The sequence below is a fragment of the Crocodylus siamensis genome, chromosome 6 (assembly GCF_052110815.1).
Source record: "Crocodylus siamensis isolate JL-2025a chromosome 6, ASM5211081v1, whole genome shotgun sequence".
NCBI classification, from domain to species: domain Eukaryota; kingdom Metazoa; phylum Chordata; order Crocodylia; family Crocodylidae; genus Crocodylus; species Crocodylus siamensis.
The window spans coordinates 93,776,564-93,800,786 of NC_143400.1; the positions used below are offsets into that span (position 1 = coordinate 93,776,564).

General features: G+C 46.9%; 1 protein-coding gene across 3 annotated transcripts in view; it reads left to right on the forward strand.

The window, feature by feature from the left end:
- The first annotated feature begins 9,394 nt into the window (after nt 1-9,394).
- PDE6D (phosphodiesterase 6D) overlaps nt 9,395-24,223 on the forward strand; it is a 44,493-nt gene continuing 29,664 nt past the window's right edge. Inside the window, exon 1 of one of the 3 annotated variants that reach the window (XM_090050927.1) lies at nt 9,395-9,593. In XM_090050927.1, coding sequence (XP_089907053.1) covers nt 9,544-9,593 — 50 coding nt within the window. In that variant the 5' untranslated portion in view covers nt 9,395-9,543. Of the gene's footprint in view, nt 9,594-10,110; nt 10,697-24,223 lie in introns of those variants that run through there. The other 2 variants (XM_090050929.1, XM_090050928.1) reach the window with 2 other exon arrangements.

Sequence of the window (24,223 nt, forward strand, 5' to 3'; positions counted from 1 at the left end):
CTAGGATCCTTCTCACTGCCTCTCTCAGAGCCCCTCTGGTTCTGCAGTCTCCTTCAGGGGATGGGGAGACCAGTGCCACCCATAAGATACACACCAGCCTGAATTATTGATGGATGTGGTGGCTTTACATTTTCCTTGTTATTCCCAGTACCATAGCTGATGCATCCTGACATCTCATTCGCTTGCTTTGACTGCCCACAAGCAATGAAAGGAGGTCTTTGCTGACCTGTCTCTTGAAGAAGTGAATCAAGGCTGGGTGCCATTCAGAAAGATGTGCTGTAGCTGGTTGTTGGCCACTGGTGAAAATGGAAGGCCTGCCATAGTACAGAAGGTCAGACTGAATGATTGCATGATCCCTTCTGGCTGTAGGAGTCGATCTGCCCTCATGCCCAGGACTCCTTCCTGATTTGATGCAGCTTTGGCAATGCAAACCCTTCACACCAGCTTTCTGGCTCAGGAGGGTTAGGAAAAAAATATCCTCAATTACCCTAGACTTGCCCATTAAAGGGATCCCACCTCTTGCTTGGAAGGATCTGATATGGGCCCATTTTGGTGTCAGACACCTGCCCTGGTGAAGAGAAAGCTGTAGGAGAGGATAGGGCAAGGCTGATCCGACCCAGGGAGTGGGGATAGGGGGTGCATCTGGGGGCAGTTCTAGGATTTTGAAAAGAGAGGTGCAGATGGCATGGCACATCATCACATGTAATACAACACACATTTGTCTCTAGTTAAAGATGCTTTACTCATATGCCTGGGGGAGGTCTGTGGGTGGTCACTGACTGCTGGTCAGCGCTTACCACCCACCGCTGACACTGCCGTGGCTGCCTGTGGGAGCTCCCCAGTCTTCACTGCCATGCTTCCTCTGCTGATACCACCGCGCTGCTTGTGGGAGCTTGCCATGCCCCTCCAGCCTCCAAGGGCATATGGTATTCATGCATGTAATACTGCTGAGGAGAAATGGGTTCAGCTCAAAGGAGCCATCTAGCAAGTTGCCTTGGACTCTTGTGGTGGTACCTTGCATCGCAGCTCAAATGACTGCTTCGATGAGAACCCACTCATAGAAAAGAAGCAGTTAGCTCTCCTTAAATATAAGTGTGACCCTAGCCACTCCAACTTGCAGGTGCTTCAAGAGATCTGGCAAAAGGCCAAACGTACAGTGAGATGGTGTGCAAATGATTATTGGCTACAACTCCGCAAAAGAATCCAAAAAGCTGGTGACTGAGGTGACGCACAAGCAATGTATGGGGCAACAGGAAAGCTCTCAAGCCTGTTCTGAGGAAGGCTGCCCCTTTAAAATCCTCCACAAGTGAAGCATTCCATGACTGCAATAAGCAGATGGATTGATGGGCTGAACATTACTCAAAACTCTACTCTTGTGAAAATGTGGTCCGTGACTTCACTCTCGGCATACTTGAAGACCTTTCAACCCTGACAGTGCTTGACCATGAACCTACCACAGATGAAGCAGAAAAAAACATTGATCAGCTTGCTTGTGGTAAAGCCCCAGGTGTGGACTGCATACTGCCTGACGTTATTAAGTGCAGTATGCAATCCTTGTCTTCCTTCTGCAGGAATTAATATGTGTGTGTTGGAGAGAAAATGAAGTTCCTCAAAACATGTAGGATGAAAGCATAGTCTTGCTGTACAAAAATGTGACGGGGTCCATCCCCGGGCTTGTCTAACGTAGGCTTGTCCCTCTGTCTCTGGGCTACCCACCCACCTATCTCGCCTGCCATGCCTTGGTGGAACAATAATTATGATGTTACTCAGGTGGAAGATTGCCCATTTACTACCCCAACACTAGGGGTCACTATCCACTGCTCCAAACCTCCCCTACACAGTGGCCTGTGCCTCACAGATGGTATATAAATGTTGACCTGCGCCCTAGGGCGTTGTGTCAGCTCACTCCCTGTTGCCCGGTGTGCGTCGCGCCAAATAAACACACTGGGGGAGAAGTAGACAGAGTTTATTTGAGCTTAAGTAAAAGGCACAGGGAGACTGTATTGTCTTAAATTCTGCACACTTAACTTTGCAACAGCAAGATTTTTATACTCCGGTCAGTTTCACTGTCAGAACCTTTTAAGATTATTTTTAGTCATTAGATTTGACTTAAACAGTTTTCAATTTGTCAGAATGTATTTTATGGGTGTACACCATGCCCTGCCAATTGTACTCTGTCCCTGCCCCATACTCCAGGGAGACACTGGGCATCCCCAGGTCCTACAGGGAGACACTGGGCGTTCTCAGGTCTTAACAGACAATGCTCAGTTTATTCTATCTTATTCGAGGGACCGGTTTCACATCGTCGCTCACAATCGCTTTTTCACTATTAGAGCGCGTTGCACCGTTGTGCCCTCCGGGGTCGATCAAACCACGTCTCTGCTGAGGCCTCCGATGAAACTATCGGTGCGCGCTGGGCATCGGTTGTTGCTGCAAGTCGTCGACCCCAGGAGGGATCTGGGCAAGGCAAAATGTTAGTCTTGAGCCCCACGTTGGGTGCCAAAACTGTTGCCTCCCTCGGGCACCTTGTGCCAGCAACAGTTTGGTCCACCAGATAAAATAATAACATAATACAAGTCATACAAGCCACACTCTAGCTCCTTAAAACCCCCAAGCAATACCATGGCTAAACTTCAAAAGCGAGTTTGGAAAAATAGAGCTCTCACTCTGTCGACAAAGATGTCAGTCTACAGATTTCATAGATTTCTAGGGTTGGAAGGGACCTATTAGACCATTGAGTCCGATTCCCTGCTTTGGGCAGGAAAGAGTGCTGGGGTCAAGTAACTCCAGCCAGGTGCTTGTCTAATCTTCTTCTGAACTCCTCCAAGGTAGGGAAGAGCACCACCTTCCTTGGAAGCCCATTCCAGATTTTGGCAACCCTCACCATAAATAATTTTTTCCCGATGTCCAATCTAAATCTGCTGTCCTTCAGTTTATGGCTATTGTTTCTAGTTACCCTGAGGGGCGCCCTGGTAAGGAGAGTATCCCCTATTCCCTGCGGACCCTCTCTGATGAGTTTGTAGACAGCCATGAGATCACCTCTCAGCCTTCTCTTGCAGAGGCTGAAGAGATCCAGGTCCCTCAGTCTGTCTTCACAGGATCTTACCTGCAGGCCCTCAACCATATGTGTAACCCTCAACCATATGTGTAACCCTCCTCTGAACCCTTTCCAGGTTATCCACATCCCTCTTGAAGTGCTGTGCCCAAAATTGGACACAGTACTCCAGCTGCGGCCTGACCAGTGCCGCACAGAGGGGAAGCATCACCTCCCTGGACCTGCTCGTGATGTACCTACTAACATAGGAAAGAGTGAGGTTAGCCTTACTTATTACCTCATCATATTGGTGACTTATGTTCATTTCTGCTTCGACTATGACTATGAGATCCCTTTCCACTGCTGCGCTACTTAGCATGGTACTTCCCAGTCTCTAGGTGTTTTGGTGCTTTTTCTCCCCAGGTGCAGCACCTTGCACTTATCCCTGTTCAATTCCATCCTATTCTGATCCACCCGCTTCCCCAGTCTATCCAAATCCGCCTGAATTCACTCCTTACCCCTCTAGAGTGTTTACTATACCCCATAGTTTGGTGCCATCTGTGAATTTGGACAGAGTACTTTCTACACCCTCATCCAAATCACCAATGAAGATATTGAACAGCACTGGTCCAAGGACAGAGCCTTGGGGGACACAGTTGCCCACATCTCTCCAGGTAGAAACCGACTCATCCACCACCACTCTCTGGGTGTGTCCCATAAGCCAGTTTTCCACCCACTGGACTGTGAAAAAATCCACGTCACAGCTACTTAGTTTACTTGTAAGAATTGGGTGAGACACTGTGTCAAAAGTCTTTTTAAAATCCAAGGAAATAACATCTACCTCTACTCCTGCATCTAAGCACTTACAGCGCTTGCATACCTAGCTCTCTATTGTATGGCAGAGAAACATGGCCTCCTTATGCTAAGGAAGAAAGAAAACTGAACAGTTTCCACCTTTGATGTTTCTGCCATGTCCTGGGCATCATACGGCATGACAAAATCTCCAACTTCGCTGTTTTGGAAGAGGCCAAGATGCCCAGTATGTTCATGCTCCCACAAGAGAGACTTCTGTTGGTTAGGACATGTGACTCGTATAAGCCAGGGGTTGTCAACTGGGGGTACGCGTACCCCTGGGGGTACTTGAGAAGGCCCCAGGGGTAGACAGCTTGCTCCTGCTGCCACACTGCTTCACATCTAGCTGCCGGGGGACCACCCCACGCTCAGTGACAGGCCGCTGGGGGGACCTCCTCCCACCCGCTCCACACGAAAATGCCTGGTATAAGCAACGGCCAAACCCCCAAGGACATACTCTGCAGTGAGCTGGCCACTGGCAAATGTCAACTTGGACAGCCCAAACTCTGTTTTGTTGATGTCTGCAAGAAAAACCTTTGTGAGCTGCGTATTGATGGCCAATGCTGGGAATCAATTGCTTTGGACCCCTGCGAGTAGAAAGCCGCCATGAAGCAGGGCCTACATGGCTTTGAAATGGAGAGGGTCAATGATGAGCTAGAGCAGTGGTCTCCACAGTGGGCTGTGCGCAAGACGATCCATTGGGGTGTGGGGAGAAAATATTAGAACTTCTATTTAGAAGTATATTTATATAAATATACATATATTGGGGGTGCGTGCTCAAAAATTTTTTACTGATAGAGGTGTGCAATCAAAAAAGTTTGGGGACCACTGAGCTAGAGAAGAGGTGTCAGAGACAGGCAAGACAAAATAATACTCAGCAGGCCAATGCAAGCTCAACCAAGTTTGTACTTGAAGCTTGCTTGTTGTGGATTGGACTAAGCCACTCAAGAAGCTGTGATGATACCCAATAACTCCCTGTTGCAGACCGAGGGGAAGAAAAGGGTCCTGACCTGGCCCAGTGGATGGGGGGAGGGGACAAAGGAGTGGTGCAACTAATCCTGTCTGGCCCCAGCCCTGTCCAGCCTGCACCCACTGCCAGAGGTGCTGGGTTTGGAGACCGGTCCAGGACCCCTGTGGGCAGCATGTACTTGGCCGGGCAGAAGGGATGGGACTGCAGGCAGGGCGTGGGGGCAGTGTTGGGGAGTGGGATGGGTGGGTGGGGGATGGAGCTGGGATAATGGGGCAGCGACAGCGCAGGGCTCGGGCTTGGGGCAGAGCCACAATCCACTCCCCGCACATCTCTGCCCATGGGACCAGCACCCGCCACAGGGACCTGTGGGGAGTGGGTCGCAGCTCTGCCCCAGGCCTCGGCCCTGTGCTGTCACTGCACCGTGATCTCAACTCCAGCCCCAGCCCTGGCCGTCCGTCCTGTTCTTGGATGCTGCTCCCCGCACACCTGCGGCCCCATCCCATCTACCCAGCTGAACACGCTCTGCCTGCAGCAGTCCTGGGGCAGTCTCCATGAAACCCTCACCTGCGCGCCTGCTCCATCCAGCACCCACGGTGGTGCATGCAGGGTGGATGGGCCGGGTGCCCGGGCAATGGGGCCGGGTCTGGCAGTGGTGGCAGTGGTGACGCTGGCAACAGCCAGGCAGAATGAGCTGCCACCACATGAATGCCACCAACATCTTCATCAGTGATCTGGATATGTGAGTGAAAAGCAAACTGGCAAAGTTTGCCAATGATACTAAGCTGTGGGGAAGTGTGGCCATGCATCGGGGTAGGCTGACAATCCAGGCAGACCTAGACACATTAATTAGGTGGTTGGACCAGAACCAGATGCTTTTCAGCATTGAGGAGTGTCAAGTGCTCCATCTGGGGAGGAAAAATCCACAACAAACTTACAGGCTCAGTGATACTACGGTAGCTAGCACCATGTTCAAAAGGGACCTGGGGTTCATAATTGACCGTAAAATGAATAGGAGCCACCAGTGTGATGCTACATTCGGCAGAACAAACAATAAGCTGGCATGCATCAACTGATGCATCTCAAACAAAACTAAGTAAGCTTTTCTCCCGCTCTACTCGGCTTTGGTGAGGCTGTGGCTGGAGTAAGGCAACCAGTTCTGGGAGCCATCCTTCAAGAAGGATGTGGAGGTGCTTGAGACAGTCCATAGAGCCACTCCTATGATTAGAGGCCCGAACAGCAAGCAATACAAGGAAATGCTGACGGATATGGGACTGTTCAGCCTAGAAAAGAGAAGACTTCAGGGGGATTTGGTGGCAGCTTACAAATATATCAGGGGTGAGCATCAGGTGCTAGGTGAACAACTGTTCACCAAAGTGCCTCGGGGGAAAACCAGGAGCAATGGTCATAGACTCCTAGAAGAAGGTTTCAGATTGGATATAAGGAAAAACTTCATGGTTTGTGTGACCAGACTCTGGAATAGACTCTGGGTGGGGCTGGTGCAGGCACCTGCCTATCAAAGGGCCTTTGATCTAGTATCCCACAATGTCCTTGTGAGAGAATTGGAGGACTGTGGGCTTAACTCCGAGACAGTCAGGTGGGTGAGCAACTGGCTGCAGGACAGAACCCAGAGTCGTCGTGAATGGATCTGTGTCATCCCGGCAAGAAGGGGGCAGTGGTATCCCGGCAGAGTCGGTGCTTGGTCCTGTACTTTTCAACATCTTTATTAATGATTTGGATGTGGGGGTGAAGAGCTCACCGCCCAAGTTCACGGATGACACCAAGTTATGGGGAGCATGGTCATGCTTGAAGATAGGCAACAGATACAGGCAGACCTGGGCGGACTAGCAAGTTGGGCGGATCGTAATCTGATGAAGTTCAGTGTTGAGAAATGTCAAGTGCTGCACCTCGGGACAAGGAACCCCCACCACACCTACAGGCTCGGCGGCACCAAACTGACCGGCACCACGAATGAAAGGGACCTGGGGTAATAACCGACCACAGTCTGAACATGAGCCGGCAGTGCAATGTTGTAGTCAGCGGAGCAAATAATACTCTGGGGTCCGTCCATCAATGCATCTCCAGCAAAGCCAAGGAGGTGATTCTTCCGCTCTACTCAGCACTGGTGAGACTACAGCTGGAGCACTGCGTCCAGTTCTGGGCACCGCACTTTAACAAGGGCGTGGACAAGCTTGAGAAAGTCCAAAGAAGAGCCGCCCGTATGATCAGAGTCGTAAAAGGCAAGCCATGCGAGGAAAGGCTGAGGGACCTGGGACTCTGCAGCCTGAGGAAAAGGCAGCCGAGAGGGGACCTGGTAGTAGCTTACCGCTACGCTAGGGGAGGACATCAAGGGCTCGGTGAGCAACTGTTCACCAGGGCATCCACAGGGAAAAACAGGAGTAATGGCCACAGACTCCTGGAAGATCGATTTAGGCTCAACGTGAGGAAAAACTTCATAGTCAGGGTGTCCAGACTGTGCAATAAGCTCCCTCCAGAGGCGGTGCAATCACCGACCCTGGACATCTTCAAGAGGAGACGACAGTCACCTCGCCGGGGTCGCATGACCCCCAGTTGTCTTTACTGCTTGGTGCAGGAGGCCAGACCCGATGATCTTCCGAGGTCCCTTCCGGTCCCTTCCAATCTATGGATCTACCCTGGAGATCTTCAGAAGGAGACTGGATGCACACCTTGCTGGGGTTTTTTGACCCCCGGAGTCTTTGCTGCCCACAGCAGGGGGGCTGGGCCCGATGGTCTCACAAGGTCCCTTCCAGCCCCAAACTTCTGTGAATCTGCCACTGCACCGCCTCTGCCCCGCTGCGCTCCTGGGAGTGGCAGGACCAGCCACACACGCCACAGCCCAGGCTGCCCCCCACGCCTGGACTATGTGGGACTGAGGGACCCACCGCAGGCTGGACAGAATCGCTTGGTGGACCAGATCTGGGCTGTGTTTTGCCCACCCTGTTGTAAACCCCTAGCACGACCTCCCCCGAGGCGTCTCTTTTTCTATGCAGAACAGGCCTGGCCTCCTTAATCTCTCCCCCGATGGCAGCCCCTCCGTGCCACTGATCATCCCGGTTGCCCTTCTCTAGTTCTTCTACATCCTTTCTGGGGTGCGGGGACCAGACCCGGGCGCAATATTTAAGGTGTGGATGACCCATGGATCTACAAAGGGGCATCACGACAGTCTCCATCGTGTTCACAATTTTCTTAATATTCCTGAACGTGATGTTTGCCTTTTTGACAGCAGCCGGGCCCTGACCCGATGTTTTTAGTAAACCATCTACAGTGATCCCCATCCCGTGTCATGGAGCAGAGTCCGCTTTGCTGCTGGAGACTATTTGTGCCCCCAAATCCCTCCTCTTTAGAAGAAGAAAACACCCCCTGCTTCCTGGGAGTGGAGGGCAAAGGAGCTCCCAGAGGTGGAGAGAAGCCAGGGCTTGAGAGGAAGGAGCCAGGGTCTCCAAGCCAGAGAAGCAGCCCCTTGTGAAGCAGCGCCAGGCCTGGCTGCAGGGCTCCTCTCAGCAGAGGGAGACCGAATAAGGAGGGGCCCAAGGGAGAGCTTCCTCCTCCCCTGGGAAGGGGCAGTGGGACCCTTCCCTGCACATGGCTTGCACACAGGGTCCAGTGTTGCCAAGGCTTAAATATGGAATTATTACATTGGAAACTCAAAATACATAGAAAAAGTCTGCAAATAAGCCTTTTTCTTTATTTTACATTGCTCTGTGACTCCAAGTGAGTGAGAACTGGGTCATCAAAAATGAAGCATTTCTTTATTCCCAGGCAAAGCGCTGGCCGCAAACCCAAAAGTTGGCAAAGACACCCTGAGAGTGACTGGAGTTTTGCATATGCTGCGTTAAGGAGCTGCCTCCAGAATGCCAGCTTTCTACCCCAAAGCTTGCAAAGACCAATTTCTCCAACTCTTGTAGCTGATTTAATCAAAGGTATCAGATTTACCCGAAGACCCTGGTCTCCAAAATGCTGGGCCATTTGAACACTGTTACTATTACTGGTTGCCAGGGATCCTGGTTTTCCCTGATTTCAAAAAATCCCCACTTTTCGGGTTAAAAAAAAAAAGGAACCCCAAATCCACATTTTCCCGTGATTTAAATGAAACGTCACTATGTATATCTCTCTATATAAGTGGTGTTTCATTTAAATCACGGGAAAATGTGGATTTGGGTTCCTTTAAAAAAAAACCTACCGGAAAGTGGGTATTTTTGAAATCAGAAAACCCGGACCGGGGCGGACCGCACATGGTGCCAGGGTGGACCCCGCACGTGTCCCACGCGCTCCCACGTGGCGCCGGCAGGAGGCGCCGCGCCGCGCCCTTTGCAGCCCCCAGCGGCTGCGCTCCTCGGAAACATTTGTCCCGCGGCGGCTCCCGTCCCGGCGGCGACTTCAGGTCGTCAAGAGGGAGGGGGCGTGACTCCTCCACCGCCCCTACTTGCGCAGCCGCCCTTGCTGGCTGCCAGGCCGCGCCTTGCGCTCATTGGTTGTGGGCCCTGTCTGTCCTGAGCTGGGGGGCGGGGCGGCGCGCGCCCATTGGCTGGCCCCGCCCGGGCTGGGTCGTGGCGGCTGCGGGCTGTGAGGCGCCGCGGTCCGCGCCCGAGCCCGAGCCCGCACTACCCGACCCGACTCGACCCGACCCGTGCTGCGCCCGGGGCGGCGCCAGCGCCAGCGCCGCGGGACCATGTCGGCCAAGGACGAGCGGGCCAAGGAGATCCTGAGGGGCTTCAAGCTGTATCCGCCGGGCGGGCTGGGGGGGGGGGGTCCCGCGTTGCCATGGGGACCGCGCGGGGGGAGGGTTCGTCCCAGGGGCGGAGCCCACTTCGTGGTGGGAGGGGCTGCTCGGGCCCATCCAGTGGGGTTATTTTTCCATCCAAGGGGTGGTGAGTCTCTTCTGGGGCTCTGCTTGTGTCCACCCAGGGAGCTGAGGGTCTGTTCTGCTCGCCCTGGGTCCATGCAGGGGGGTCCCGAGCCCATCCAGGGAGCTGAGGGTCTGTTCTGGGGGTCCGGGTCCATCCAGCGTGGCCTTGAGTTGATCCTGCAAGTCCAACTGGAGGGTGCTGAGTCTGGTGGGGGTTCCTGAGTCTGTTCTGGGGGGGGTCTTAGACTTGTCCTGCCCCCACACAGACTCATGGCGGTGGCACGAGGCCACGTGGAAGACTGCAAGTGTTTTTTGGGGGTGGGGGAAACACGGTCTCAGGTCCATCCAGCTCTGGAGTGAGTGGAGGGGCTGATGAATCCATTGGTGGTGGTGGTGGGGGGTGAGTCTGGTGTGGGGGTCTCGAGTCCATCCAGAGGCTGAGAGTCTGGTCGGGGTGTGTTAGACTCACCCCCCCCCCATAGCCTCATAGCCCCCCTGGGTGGAGGCATGGGGGCGGGGAATGAGTCCATCTGGGAGGTCACAAGTCTGTCCAGGGGACTGCAGATGTGTTGGGGGGAGGCTCCAGTCCAGCCAAGGGACTGCTGCTCTATGACAGGTGGAGAGCTGCTGGCTAAGGGCCTCACCCCCTCCCCAAGGTTGCTGCAGAGGTGAAGCCTCGGAACAGGAGGAGCGCAAGTACGATGGGCTCTGTGGAAGGAAATCTGCACGCCAGTTTTGTGGCCATACTTAGTGGAGGGGTAGGAGGCAGAGCTGAGTGCTGGCTGCACCGCTTTTTGCTGACAGTACGGTGGAAGGGGGCAGACGCAGGCAATGTAATTCTGTGGTATTTTTGGATGCTCTTTTTACCTAATGGGACTTTCCCTGCAGTGAGATGCATATAATCTCTTTACCAGCTGCATCAGGATCCGAACTGCTAGATGTTGGATTTAGCCAAATAAACGGCTACCATCAAATGGTGAGCGGATGCTTCTCTCTGTAAGAGCATGAAGTCCTTTTTCTCTCTCTCCCCCACCCTTCACCCCCAAAACCCAGATGGTTTTGGGATGGTTTCCTTTTTTGTTTCCAAAGGAGCAGCAGCAAATCTTCCTGAAGCACGCAGTATGATTTTTTTAGTTGTCAGAAAGATGCTTAGAAGGCCATTAGAGGCTAGTCAGAAGTTCAAGCTAACTTGTCAGTGGCAGCAAAGGAAAAAAACAAGAAGTAGCTTTATGCTGGATTTCAGGAAAGACTTCTTCACTGTCAGAGCAGGGAGGCAGAGGAATAGATGCCAGGGAAGGTGCAGACCCTCTTGCTGGAGGGGTTCAAGAAGAGGATGGACAGCCACTGACTGGGGATGATCTGGTGTAGTGATGCCTATGCTGTACTGTGGGGATTTCTTTGCTTTTGGACTTTTCTGGCTGCTCCATGGGCTGGAAAGGAATCTTTTCCCCTCTTGGTGGTGGTGGGAGGGTGGGACAGGTCCAACAGATCACTATATTTTGTGTCAGGAAGCAATTTTACCCCCTGGTCAGATTGGTCCAGACGGTGGGGGTTTTGCCTTCTTCTGTAGCCGGAGGTGTGGCCTCTACCTGGGATCTCTTGAGCGTATATTAATGATCTTTGCTGCAGCAGGATGTTGGCTGTACTAGTGGCAGATTAGGGCGTTACATCTTGTGTTGCATCAGGATTGACTGTGAATTTATGTGGGATGGCTTGGACAGGGCTGATCTTGCCTCAGGCAGGGGTTGGACTAGATGTGACCTGTGGAGCTCTCTTCTAGCCCCTAGGCTCTAGGAATCTGTTAAGTAATCTTCAAGGACTTTAAGAAATGAACAAGCACAAGATAAAATTGACATTCTTGTTGGGAAAGTATGTATAGGGACCACATGTAGCTTCTGCTTGCTAGGGAACTTGACCACAGCTATATTTAACTGTTGCATGAATTAAGCTCTGTGTATAGTTAAGATTACTCAAAGTAAAGTGCTTTGTCACCTTTCAAAGCTGGGAGGAGGAGGAGGTCATGCAGATGTGACTTTCCACTATCTTCAGCAGACAGTTAGTATGTGTCCTACCTGAACCTACCTAAATGGGCCAGCTTAATAACCTAAATGTTACTGCTTAGTACAGCCATGTGGGAGCAGTCCAAGTTCAGTCTTTGTTCACTTCCTGGAATGACTCGGCCCTGATCCACTCTGAAACAATAAATTCAACCCCCACGGGAGGAGGCAAAGGCAAGTATTAGACTGGCTGATCCAAAAAAGTCAGTACTGAAGTACTTAGTAGAGTATTATTTTTACTTTTATTAAATTATTGAGGTAGCAGGGATTTTATGCAAAGATTTTGCAAGTCATCTTTTCAAATAGAAGTTTAGTTGAGAACTGCTTTAAGTGGGGAAGGGGCCTGATGAGCTGCCCATAAATCCAAAGTCTACGTGGAGGAATTTACCTACAAAAGGAAAACATTGTAGCATCGCACCCTTTGCATAAGTATAGTGGAAGAAATCAAACTTTGCACTGTGGTTGAATTGGAACTGACAGAGCCAGTTTTTTGTTTTTTGTTTTTATTTAGGGCTATACTGCGATTACAGGGAGGATTTCAAACAGCAAGGGGAATCACTCACTTGTCTGTTTCAAAGGAATCCTCCTCCTTTCTAAGTTTTCAAACATTTTTGTACTTAAGACCGATAAAGAGAAAAAAAATACGACTTTGGAGAAACTAAAACAAGTTTACTTAATTGGACATCTGTGCACAAGGTAATAAGACATGCAGGATTTCTCATCTCGAAACATGGAACTGAAATAAGCAGTATAAGCACTTCTGGTCTGTCTGTTTTTCTAGTCAAGTAGGCCAGAAGCCCGACTAAATTTACTTCTACAGTGTGAAACATTATGTTTGAAGAAACACTTTAACTTCCTACTCATTCTATTTGTGCTAACTTGCCCTCTTTAATAGGAGGGAAAAGGGGAGCAAGTCCTGAAAGATGGGAGTATCTTTCTTCAGGATACATCTCTTAGAGAAACTTCCATGTAGGGGGCAGGGTTGTTCTTTCAACTTAATAGACGTAAATAACTTGGTAACTTCAAGTATATGTGTTTTTGGCATATGAGACGAATGGTGTTGCTTAAGCTACAGCTGGACTGGCTTCGTCATCATGAAATCGGTTTATATGACAGAAGTTGCTTGGTGAAAGGTCTCTTAAGTTCTTACTTACAGTAACATCGAACAGATGCGCCGATTGGAAATCTGGTTCAACCTAGATGGTTCCAGTTTCTTTAAACAAGTTGTGTTTACTTGTGATTGCGAAGAAGGCAATAAGCTTTCTAACTGACCAGGATATGCCTCTGTGGAAGTTTGTTTGGTGTAAGAATCTACCCTCTGCCTTCTTTCCTTTTTTGTGTCCTTGTGTTACATGGTATTTAGCAGAATCCACCGATTTGTTAGAATCTGGCAGGGCCATGCCGTGAGCGTTTCTGCTCCGGCCTTGAACTTCTGACTTCTGGGCTGTCAACCTGACACCCACGCCACTCCAGCCCCAAGCATCCTCTGGGTTGGATGGCAGAGGTATGTGGTCTCCTTCCTGTATGACACTAGTGTAGAAGCATGCTGTGGCTGGAGTCCTTGACTTCAAACCAGGAGGTTTTATTCCAGTTACTTGCAGATCTAAAGTGCATCACTCCTAGTTTCCAAGTTTAAAAAGAAACACACACACACAAAAACCCAAAAAAACTTTAAGCATTTGAAGATTTCAGTTTTACTGGAGATAGATACAGCCAGTAGTTATTCATGTATCTTACTACTTTTGCTTAGATATTTGTGTAGCACCAGTTTCCATATTATCCAAGCGTGATTTGTATTGCTCATAGGTTTTCCATCTGCTACTATGTACAAAATCCACAGCCACCAAGCAATTTACTAGCACGTCTAGTTTCTCTCACAACAGATGACAAACTATCAGCTTAGGCTTCCCATAAAAAGTTACTCCTTTAATGGCACTTTTGTCCAAGCAGCAATCCTTGTATACATTAGTGTGTTCACCAGCGGTTCCTAAACTGCTTTTCTGTAGCAAGCTGATGAACAGAAACAAAGTCAGAAAATAGAGAGCCAAATATTGAATATTACCTAAAATATTTGTAGAACTGAAATCCATGTAAAAGTAGTCTGGTTGACTCTCATTCTGAAGTGTTAAGCCTATACTTAAATTGTTTCTACTGTCCAACACCCTATAAAGCTACAGAACAGATTCTGAAGGCACTGGGGTATCTTTATAGGAAGAGTGTCTCTTGATAGACTTGGATACCCTTTCCATACTTATCTTAGTAAAGCTCAGTTAAATGCATCTTTCAGCATTTGCTCTGTCCCATCAGTGGTACAGATTAGTCCCATGAAGTGTGTGTGTTTAACAGCCCTTCCCATCCAAGGGCAAAGACCTCTAGAATGTCTTCTACAACTATTTCTTAAAAGCCAGCTTGCATCATAGTTTATCAGACCTCCCAGGTAATGATGCCATTGGTTTGCCTCTCTCTCCAGCATGGAGTTTAGCCCAGCACTAACTTGCTTGTGCTATGCATCAAGAACAAGTCAATTCTAGACAGAAAAAAAACACCACCACTCTTTACATCCAGCTGGCCAGCATTTAGCTAGTAGAATGCTCTGCCTTGGTTTGCTGAGCCTCTGTACTCTTAACCAGAAATTGTACTCTTAACCAGAAATAGGTTATGGCAGTGATTTATCAGACTCTTAAGGGGACCACAGTCACAGCATCCTTGGGTGTTGGTTTTTCAGAATCCTACTCTAAAACAGCAAAAACCCATTGTTTTCATAGTTGCAGTAGGCTCTCTCAGTGAGTAGCAAGCAACCTTAGGTAAAGGTCCTCCATCTTAGGCATTGCCTTGCCTGAACAAATTTTTTACTTCTAAATGGAAAAAGACTGCAGTCCAGACAGGTGTTACACTCTACAGACAGGAGTCTATCACAAGTGATCAATGTAGAGTCGCATATTGGCTTGCATTTGAGGCTGTTCAGTGCATTAGTGTTGAGAAGTCTTACAGAAAAAGTGAACATATGAAGGACAGCACTCATTTGGAGTCAGAGTTAAGATAGTATTACAAAAGCCAGTCCCTTTATGCGGGCAGTATGAAGGTATAACTGCAGGGTGGGGTGGTGGTCTTTACCGCTTCTGTAGGTCAGGTACATTGAGCGTGGCAGGGGCTTTTTGCATCCTTTCACTCCCACCCCTCCTCCCTCCAGGGGCTTCCTACAACCTATGTTCTCCCCATCCCTTCAGCCCCAACTATATTTTTGCTCCAGGATACAAGTAATTAGGAGACCAACATGTTTAGCTCCTGGATGCTTCAAAGCTTATGCATGGTTATAGGCATCAGCTTAAGAACTGATGGATGCAACATTACTGTGGTTACTACATCCAACCACATAAGTGTCATCATATGTTTAGTCCAGGCCCTTGATTTGCTCAGCCAGCAGATCTTAAGGGCTTGGGTTTAGTCATTTGTCACCCAGGTACAACATAGGCACTTTGATGGGCTTTCAAAAGATTTAGGTTCTGAAATCCCAGTGGTGTGGTGTAGTGTTTTAGACAACTTGGTTTAGTAATACAAGACTTCCTAGAAGTTTAGGAGAGAGAGAGGGTCTTGACTGAAGTAAATGGGACAGGCTCTAAGGAGCTATTCCATAGGCACCCAAATTAGTACTGCGTTCACGGGCAGCTTTCCTACACCTTGGATTAAGAAAGATGCTAGAAATCATAACAAATTAGTCTGTGCTTCTCAAATTGCTTTTGCCTTATTTACCTTTTCTGCAAGTCTCAAAAGTACTTTATAAATGGGAACAAGCACCATCCTAATTAGGTACAAAGGGTAAAGACTCTACCCTGCTGAAATGAGTGGCAAAATTCCCACGTATTTCACAGGTCAGGATTTCACTTAGACACTTCACCCAATCTGTACAATATGTTGGTGTCTCTTGTACAAGTGCTGTGGTGGCCAAGATGCTGATCAGCCAGCTAGCATCAGACTTTGGTTTCCAGTGCTGGTTAGTTCCTTGGGCAACGTTTGGCAGTGATCTTGTTAGTCTCCATGGGGAACAGCAGCATTCCTGTTTGCCACTTGAGTCAAAGACCATATTTGTGAAGGAGGCAAGAGCAGCAATTTTAAGAAGACACCAGCTTTTGGGTTTCCTTTCCCCTCTTGAAAACTTAATCCTCACTAGTGCAAAGGTAAATACTGAAAACTCTGTCCTCATCAATCTCAGTGGGAAATAACATAGTTGCTATTTGTAAAAAAAAGCCTAATTAACAATTTATTGTTCTTCCCTCTGAAGATTGCCTTTTGCATGGGCCAACATCTGTTTTTTCCACATTTGATACTGTAGTTTCATTTGACAGAAGGATGGACATAAAGCAACACTAATTTAAGTTCAAAGCTTTATAAACAGGTTCAGGTTTTGAAGCATGCTGCTTCATCAAGGCTTTCAGAAAGATCATCATGATGCTAACCCAGAATATTGGAAACTTGAGGGATTTTTTTTACTTTCCCCAGGGGATTGATTTGCAAAGCAGTGATTGCAACTGTAACTACACAAGGCATCCATGGAGCTATGACAGGAAGCCTCTATTCTTCATCTGCAAGAGGTGCAGATCTTTTAGCTATCATTCCTATAAATACTCATGTGAAATGTACCCAAGCAACAGGAAGCAGCAAGCTCATAGGTATAGAAGTGTTGAAGGCAGTGGCTTAAACCTCTACCGATAACAGGTTTCCATGCCCTCCTTTGTTCATACATTTTCTGAGAGCGAGAGAGTGAGCTCACTGTTCATGTCTTGCATGCAGTTAACATGAGGCTGCTTCTAAATTGGAGGGAGGCAGGAACAGTTAGGAATAAAAAAAAAGTCAAGGTGGGCACTTAAGTTACATTTGTAACTTTAACATCCCTAATTTACAGAAGCATTGATAAAGTCACATGAGTTCTGTCAGATGAGTTTTTCCAAGGTAGGGCTTTACAAATAATTAGTTCTCAGCATACAGCACTCAGCATAACAGGGTACCCCATGGTAGTACAGTTGCAATGTGGTACCTTTTTAGGGAGAATACCACATCCACTATTATTTTAACTTAGCAGTTTCAGAGCAGGAGGGTCTTAGAGGCAAGACTGAGGCTTTGTTTGTTCACCACTAGTTATGCCTGCTGTTAGATTTTACATCTGTGGTAGAGTGCTTGAAAAATGGTTAGTATGCCTTTATTAGGGCCCTTAGCTTGTGGCTTCAGGAGTTATTTTGCAGTTAATTTGTCAAGCATTATATTCTGTGCAAGAGAGTCAATTCCTCTTGGTATTAGCCCATTGCTTCTTGGTTTTCCTTGTTGTGTACTGCCATGAGGCTTGTGAAAGTATTTCCCACCCACCTATGCATACCCAGGAGTAAGTTGCATCAAGAGGAGGCAAAGTCCATTCTGAAGTAGAATGTGCCAAAAGCTGCATTTCATATCCTAGGATTTGGATTTTCTATAGTGGCATGGAAGTTAAGTGACTGACTGAGTGATGAATGATGCTACTTTACCTTATCCTACATTTTTAGGACTCTAGATGGTATAATGAAAAGAAAGCATCTAGTGCAAGTAGAGGGGGCCTCTAGAAACCTTGAATAACTCGTTTACAACAGGTTTACTAGGCAGCTGACACAAAGTAGGCAATATTGGACCAGCTGAAATACCCGACTTATTATTGCCCTGGACTATCTGTATTCCCTAGTATTGACTGCAGCAGCCTTTATTTTTAGGAATAACTAGTTTGATATAGGGTATTGCTGAACAGGAGTTGTTTGGAGAAGGGCATTAAGAGTTTCTGAAATGTGATGAGGCTAATAGGATAAGTGAGCTTTTGGATGAGGCAATCAGAAGCTCTATTTTTAGTTTTGCCATAGATTGAAGTGACTTGTCCACATTTGCACAACCTCTTCTCTTTCCTCATCTGCAAAGTGATAGTGCCACCTTTGAGGATCTTCTAGCTTACTTCATATTTATAGAAAAGCTCAGATCCTCAGTATAGGTAAAAAGCAAAATATTGCTTACAAATAGATTATTAGACACCCTAGAAATACCTCTCATGGGGGGCAGATTAGCATATAAAAGGTCCCCTTTCCAGATTTTTTTTGGGGGGGAAGGGAGGGGAGGAGGAAGAACTTGAAGGCTAATACTCAAGTCTTCTTAATACTGAGCCTTTTTGCACATTGCTATATCTGAATGTGTCATCAAAAGCTAGTTCCATGCGCAGTTGGAGAGCACCATTGATTCTTAATCCCTGCCACCTGTCACTTAAATGTCCCCCCCCCCTTTCTTTTTTTTTTTAAAAAATGAGCAGTCCCACTATAGTGGCAGTGCATGTTGCCATTTGTGGTGTACAAGGAGCATAGAATAAAGGCTATTTGCACAAGTAGTCTTCTTTTGTACGGTCTCATTGACTGCATGCAGAAGAGCCACTGTATAAAGAGGTTCTGTTTCTCAGCAGCTTCTCTCCAGGCAGACCACTGCTGGGGGAAGTAAAAAAAAAAAAATCAGACTTTGAGTCAAGTGATTTCAGGAACCTCAGCCTGCAAAGGAAGCAGTATCCATGCAGAATATGAAGTGTTAAAGCAGACTTTGGTCTCCCCAGTTTCTAAACAGTGATGTACACCGAGGTGCTCCACAGGGGCAACAGGGGCCAGAGCCGAATGCTCCAGCTGTAGGTTGCTAAGACTTTGACTGACAGCAAAGGATTTTCACTATGCCAATATGATAACATTCAGCATAGGAAGGATCTGCTAACAGAGGCTTTCACCACACTACAAGTGCTAGAAACTATGCTTAAGTGTAGGGAAAAAAGAATTCACTGATACTTTTGCAGAGACCGGTTCAGCTAGAAGGCAGCATTGGAGCAGACTGTTTGCAGGACTCTGAGGAGTGGCTGGTTCAGAAGTGGAAGACAAAAGCGAGTGGAATTCTCCCTAGTTTTGGCTGACCCAAAAAGCTCTTGGAAGGATATTCTACAGCATAGGGTTGAAGCAAGTGGCTGTGATAAACTCATGTTGGAGGGATAATTAAAACCACACAGAATTTGGAGGTGGTCAGTCTCATGAAGGATGGTGGTACAGTGGACAGTACTTGTAATGCTGCTGTAACTACAGAATCAATAGTACACAGGACAGCTCCTTCATGTTGTATTGTACATGAAGCTTGCCTGGCTTACAGTTGGACAGGTTTTTATTTGTGCTCCAGGTATGCAGGATGGGTTTTTTTTCTAGGCATCACTGGAAAGACTGTCAGAGGAGATCTTGTATACGTTAACTTGCGATTAAGGTACAAGACTTAAGCAGATTGCCTGCCTGTCTCCTCTGGACTTCAGAGGACTTGAGGTAAGCCTTACCTAAAGATACTAGTGGTCAGAGCCAAGCAGCACACCTAGCAGTGTACTGAAGCATCTCTGCCTAGACATTTTGACATACTACTGAAAAAGCAGGGAGCTGATTTGTGAAGCGTCTCTTTTGGATACAGTAGAAGTGAAGAGTCTAGGTTGAGGAACAGTGAAGAACTGTATTTTTTTGCATTGATTAAAAGGCAGAGTTTTTCTGTTTGTAAAAACACACACATGCATCGAGTTTCACTAGAGAGAGGGAATGTTTTTCTGTTAAATCAATTTGCATTGAATACTTAGTTCCTTGCAAGTGTGGGGCTCTTTAGCACCCAAATACTTCCTAAAGTTTGGAATAGGGTGGAAAAATCAGTCAGAAGAAGTTATTTTCTGCAAATTTATTCAAATATCTTGGATGAGATGACTTAGTTTGCAAGTTGAGACACTAGGATAGTCACCACTTTTCCTCAGGACATTGGGAGGTCTCCTGATGAAAAGATCTGAGTCAGATATAGAAAGGAAGTAGCTTGAAAATGCATTTACTGTGTTAGAAAAAATGCACCTCCTTGTTACAGTTGATAGAGCTGAACTCAGGCTTCATGGTTTAAAGGCAGAGAAAATGGCCTCTGGAGAAGGAAGAAAGGAGCCCTTCCATTATCACTTCGTTTTGCATTCCTTTGGAGCACAGTTTAGGGGAATGGTTAGTTAAGAACTTTAAAAAGTTTAAAAGCAGTTGGTGTTTCAGGATGCAACATTGTTCTGTTGCTTTTGAGGGGACAGGAAAGACATTCCTAGGTTATCCTAACTTTCTTGTGGACAGACAGCCTTAGGTTAGGCTGCTCTTCTAGATATGAAACTTTTACAAGCAACCAACACAGCAACTGGCTTCTCTGGAGTAGTTGTCACTTCCCAGGAGTATGCCCGTCCATCCCCCTTTCCAGGCCTGTATGATGGTACAGCATTCTGCTACTACATTTTTAAGTCAGGGTCACTTGGCTTCTCTTAAGCATCAAGGACTCTCTTAAGACAGGATTTTTAAGCACTCATCTGTTGCTGCTGATTATTCCTCACATTAAGTAATTAATCCTTCCTGGTGAGTCATTTCCTCAGCAACAAGTTGTGATCTTACAAACTGGATCCCAACACCATGTGGGGGAATTAGTAGCAAGCACTCTTGGAGTCAGAGATATGGTCTTCCTTTAAACTCCCTCCTATTAAACAAGGCTAGAAATATGGGAACTGGAGGCTGAAACCTCACTGTTCCCTTTGAAGAGTCTTTTCTTGACTCAAGTTCCCTCCTTTCCAAGAAGGGAGAAGGAAAAAGAATTGATACAGCTTATTTATACAGAAGTAACCCAAACTAGAGTTCAGTATCCTCAGTTGACCCTACTGCTTCACTTTGCTTGCACTGATTCAAGTGAAGAAGTGGTCACTAAACATCTCTGAGAAGGAATGACTTGGCCTGCTTTCTTTCCAATTCATTAAGCACTTTTCAAGTGAGCTTTGTTGCATTAGAAACTAAGTTTAAAGTCACTCTGCTAAAGGAGAGGTGTTGAACCTGGATTTGTTTTCACTATGGCATTATTTATTTATTTTTAAAAGGCCTTAAGTCAGGAAGTATAAGAATTAGGGCTCTATTTGTGAGACACTAGCCTGAGGCCTTAGCATTTTCCTCTTTTGTTTCGGAGTACAGGAAGTTCCCAAAGAAGAGTCATTAGACCCATCTCTTTCCAGCCTGGTCTGCTTCTTAGGGGAAAACTCCTAGGCATCCTTCCTCCCTAGCCTATTGCACAAGTCACAGCATACCCCTGGCCAGCCTCCTTTTGGTCTTCACCACAAAAAAACAGAAAAACCAAGAAGATTTAAACAGTCTTATCTGTAAGCCTAGATGCAGTCCAGTCCTCAGGGTTTCCTGCTTCTTGCAGACTTCTATACCTGTCTCCTACCACATTTCTCTGTTGCTTCCTTTTTCCTGTTTTAAATACCCACCTGCCTGGGGGGTGTGAAACTTTCTCACATTAAGTGGAAGATAACACAGGTTTTGTGAATCAAGGTGGTCTCCTGCCTGGCTTATCTCCTAGGCAATGATGTCCTCATTTCTCTGATGAGATGGGGGTTATACACATCCCATTTCTTTCAGCCTAATTGTTAATCAAGGATATTGCACACACAAGACCTTCTTTTGCTTTCTGGTACAGTGAATGTACTGAATGAGACAGAGGTCCAGTAGAAAAAATAGCATATAATCAAGTAATTAAACACCATACAATTATGCATACACATAAGGGAGCTAATTAAGGCAGCACATGTAACCTTCATCATGGCATTTACTAAATTTTAAGAATTTGACTTTGCAACCCTAATGCTCTTTTTAATAAATGTAGCTATGTTATTCTGTTTCCTCAAATAGTCTTTCAAGTCATTTAAGTGGGGTTTGCACACTACCTTTGTGTAAAACTAGCCTTTCAATAACTTGCCACTGCAATAGTTTTCAAAGTAGACCACAGTCTCATCCTCTGAGGGCTAGACATCTTGAGAGAAATAGCGTGTGAAATACAGCTGTTTGCATTGTGTATAGAATCTTTTCACCACGGAAATAATATTTCCACTGTCTTGTTCAATTAAAAAACCCCACTGTTCTCTTAAATTAGCATCAGGCATGTAGAACTTGCCATATAAATACATTTTTCAAAAGGCTATGAGCATGTGAAAGAAGGAATGTACATCTTAGTCTAAAATTACCTACAGATTTCTTTAACGATACAATCTAGTATTATTGGTTGGAAATAAGCAGACAAGACTTTTTGGGTAAATCTGATATCTGGTAGACCAACTCAAATAGTTGGAAAAATTCTTTTTGCAAGCTTTTGAGTATAAATACCCTTTGTCAATCTGAGGAAGCATCTGAAGTTGGATTTTTTTTAATGATTTTTTTTTTTTTGCCTCTCAGCTTTACAGAGCCCCGGGTTAACTTTTTGGCCTGAAAATAGAAATTCCAGAATAAGTTAAGTTTTCAGGTGCAAACTCCAAATAGATGACATTCATTTGGTTCCAGTCCTACAGTCAGTTTATCCCAGGGAGATTCCTACTGAAATTAGCAGGAGACCTATCGTTAGGCTATCCTCCATTAAAGAACTTAACTTGGGTTTCATTCTGTAGCAATAGATTGTTTTTCCCTGTGTGTCTAATATCACACAGACCACAATGACTCCTTATAATTCTTGCTTGTGAAACAGCATCATATCACATCAGCAGAATTGCCTGAAGCTCTAAGGATTCACTCATGATGCCATGTCAGCAGAGAAAGCAAAGAATACTTCATGGGGTTTTTTGTTATTTTTTTGTGGCTGCTGCAAACAGAAGAGCAGTTTCATTGACTCAGAGAATGTTCCTCAGCTTCTATCTGCTTTTTTAACGAAGCAGTTCAGATGTGGAGCTGAACACAGTGGCCTGCCTGGGAACCTCCAGACTGTGCCCTTTGGGGTTAGGGAGCGTTGAACATAAATTATCATATCATTCTTCAGAGGGACTGTGCAGTTGGTGGAGAAACTTTCCATGAAGAATCATTCCTTAAGGCAGGGGTGGCCAGCCTGTGGTATGGGAACCACAAGTGCCAAGGGCAGCCTCCATGTGTGGCATGCAGCAGATCTGAGACAGACAAGCACACAGCAGCAGATAGGGCAGAAAGCAGAGCATAAGGTCAGGCCAGGAGCACAGGGCAGAGAGCAGAAAGCAGAGTATCAGGTCTGGCAGGGGAAAAACATTGGAGTGGCATTCAGGGAGGGTGTGATGCTAATTTGTGGCACGCCTGCCAGAAAGATTGGCCCCACTGCCTTCAGCCACGTGAGGAGGAAATGTAGTAGTTAAAATGAAGACGCTGCTATCTTCTGTGTTCGGTCACAAGGGCTCTGGCTGTGAGAGCTGTCCTCTTGGCATGTCTAAGGTACAGATCTCCCTGGTACACGTATGGCTTCACTTTTTCAAAAATGCTGAGCATCCTTGGCTCCAATGAAAATCAGGCTGGGACTGTCCACATGGATAGTAAAACAGAGGACCAATTTATAATAATGCCAGAAGCAGGGTGGTCTGTGTCTCAGCTGTGCCGCATCAGCAAGTAGAAGATTGTGCACTTGTCGATACAGACGCAAGGAAATTGCTTGCCTTAGCTGTTTCTGTGGCTGATTTGAATTTTTATTTTGTTTATTACATGCACAGTGCTAGTGCCAGGGCTAAGTACTATTCCACTGTAAAACCTCAATCAAATTAACTCCATTTGTGACTCTTCAATTATATTTCAAGGATACCAAATCCCCTTTTTAAGGGACATCCTCTGTTCCCTAGATGTGTCCCTTAATTGCAGTAACATGAGATTGAAACACTTGGGAATATGCTGTGTGCCTGCAGAAGGTCAAGGAAACTAGAAGTCTAATTAGTAAACTGGGCTTTCTAGGCTTTGCTGATTGCTGTGTCCCCAGGGCTGGGAAAGAATTTTTCCCCCCTCCTACATGTGTCAGGGGTTGGGGTTTTTTTGCCTTCTTTGGAAGCATTGGGTGCTGACTGCAGCCCAGGCTAGGGATTTTGACGTGGCTGTCTGTGCTCCTGGTGAGACTTAAACCCAGAAGCTCCTAGCTAGAGGGTCTTGCCCCTCCCATCAGGGGCAGATTGATCACCACTTTTGGGAGCAGGAAGGAATTTTACCCCTTGGTTAGACTGGTATATAGACTGGGGATTTTTGCCTTCCTCTGGCAGGGTGGGGCACAGCCTGCCTTGGAGCTCATTGTCCCCCATGCCTTACCTGTGGCAAGTCTGGGTGTGATGCCTTGTGGTTATGTCAGGAGTGACTGTGTGGTTTTATTAGTAGGTTAGACAACAGATTTGTATAGGATGGTTTGGATGGGGATGTTCTGGCAGTGACCTCTGAAGTTCCCTACCGGCCTTACTTTCCCGTGATTCTATGAAACTGTCTTTCATATAGTCAGATCCACCTCATTGTATGTGTGTTTGAGAATAGGTATCTAGTCATTGCTGTGGTATTGTCAAAGACAGTAGAGCTGTGCGTAGCCAACGTGGTTTCTGCTGCAGCAGTGAGATTTCACTCTTGTCATAA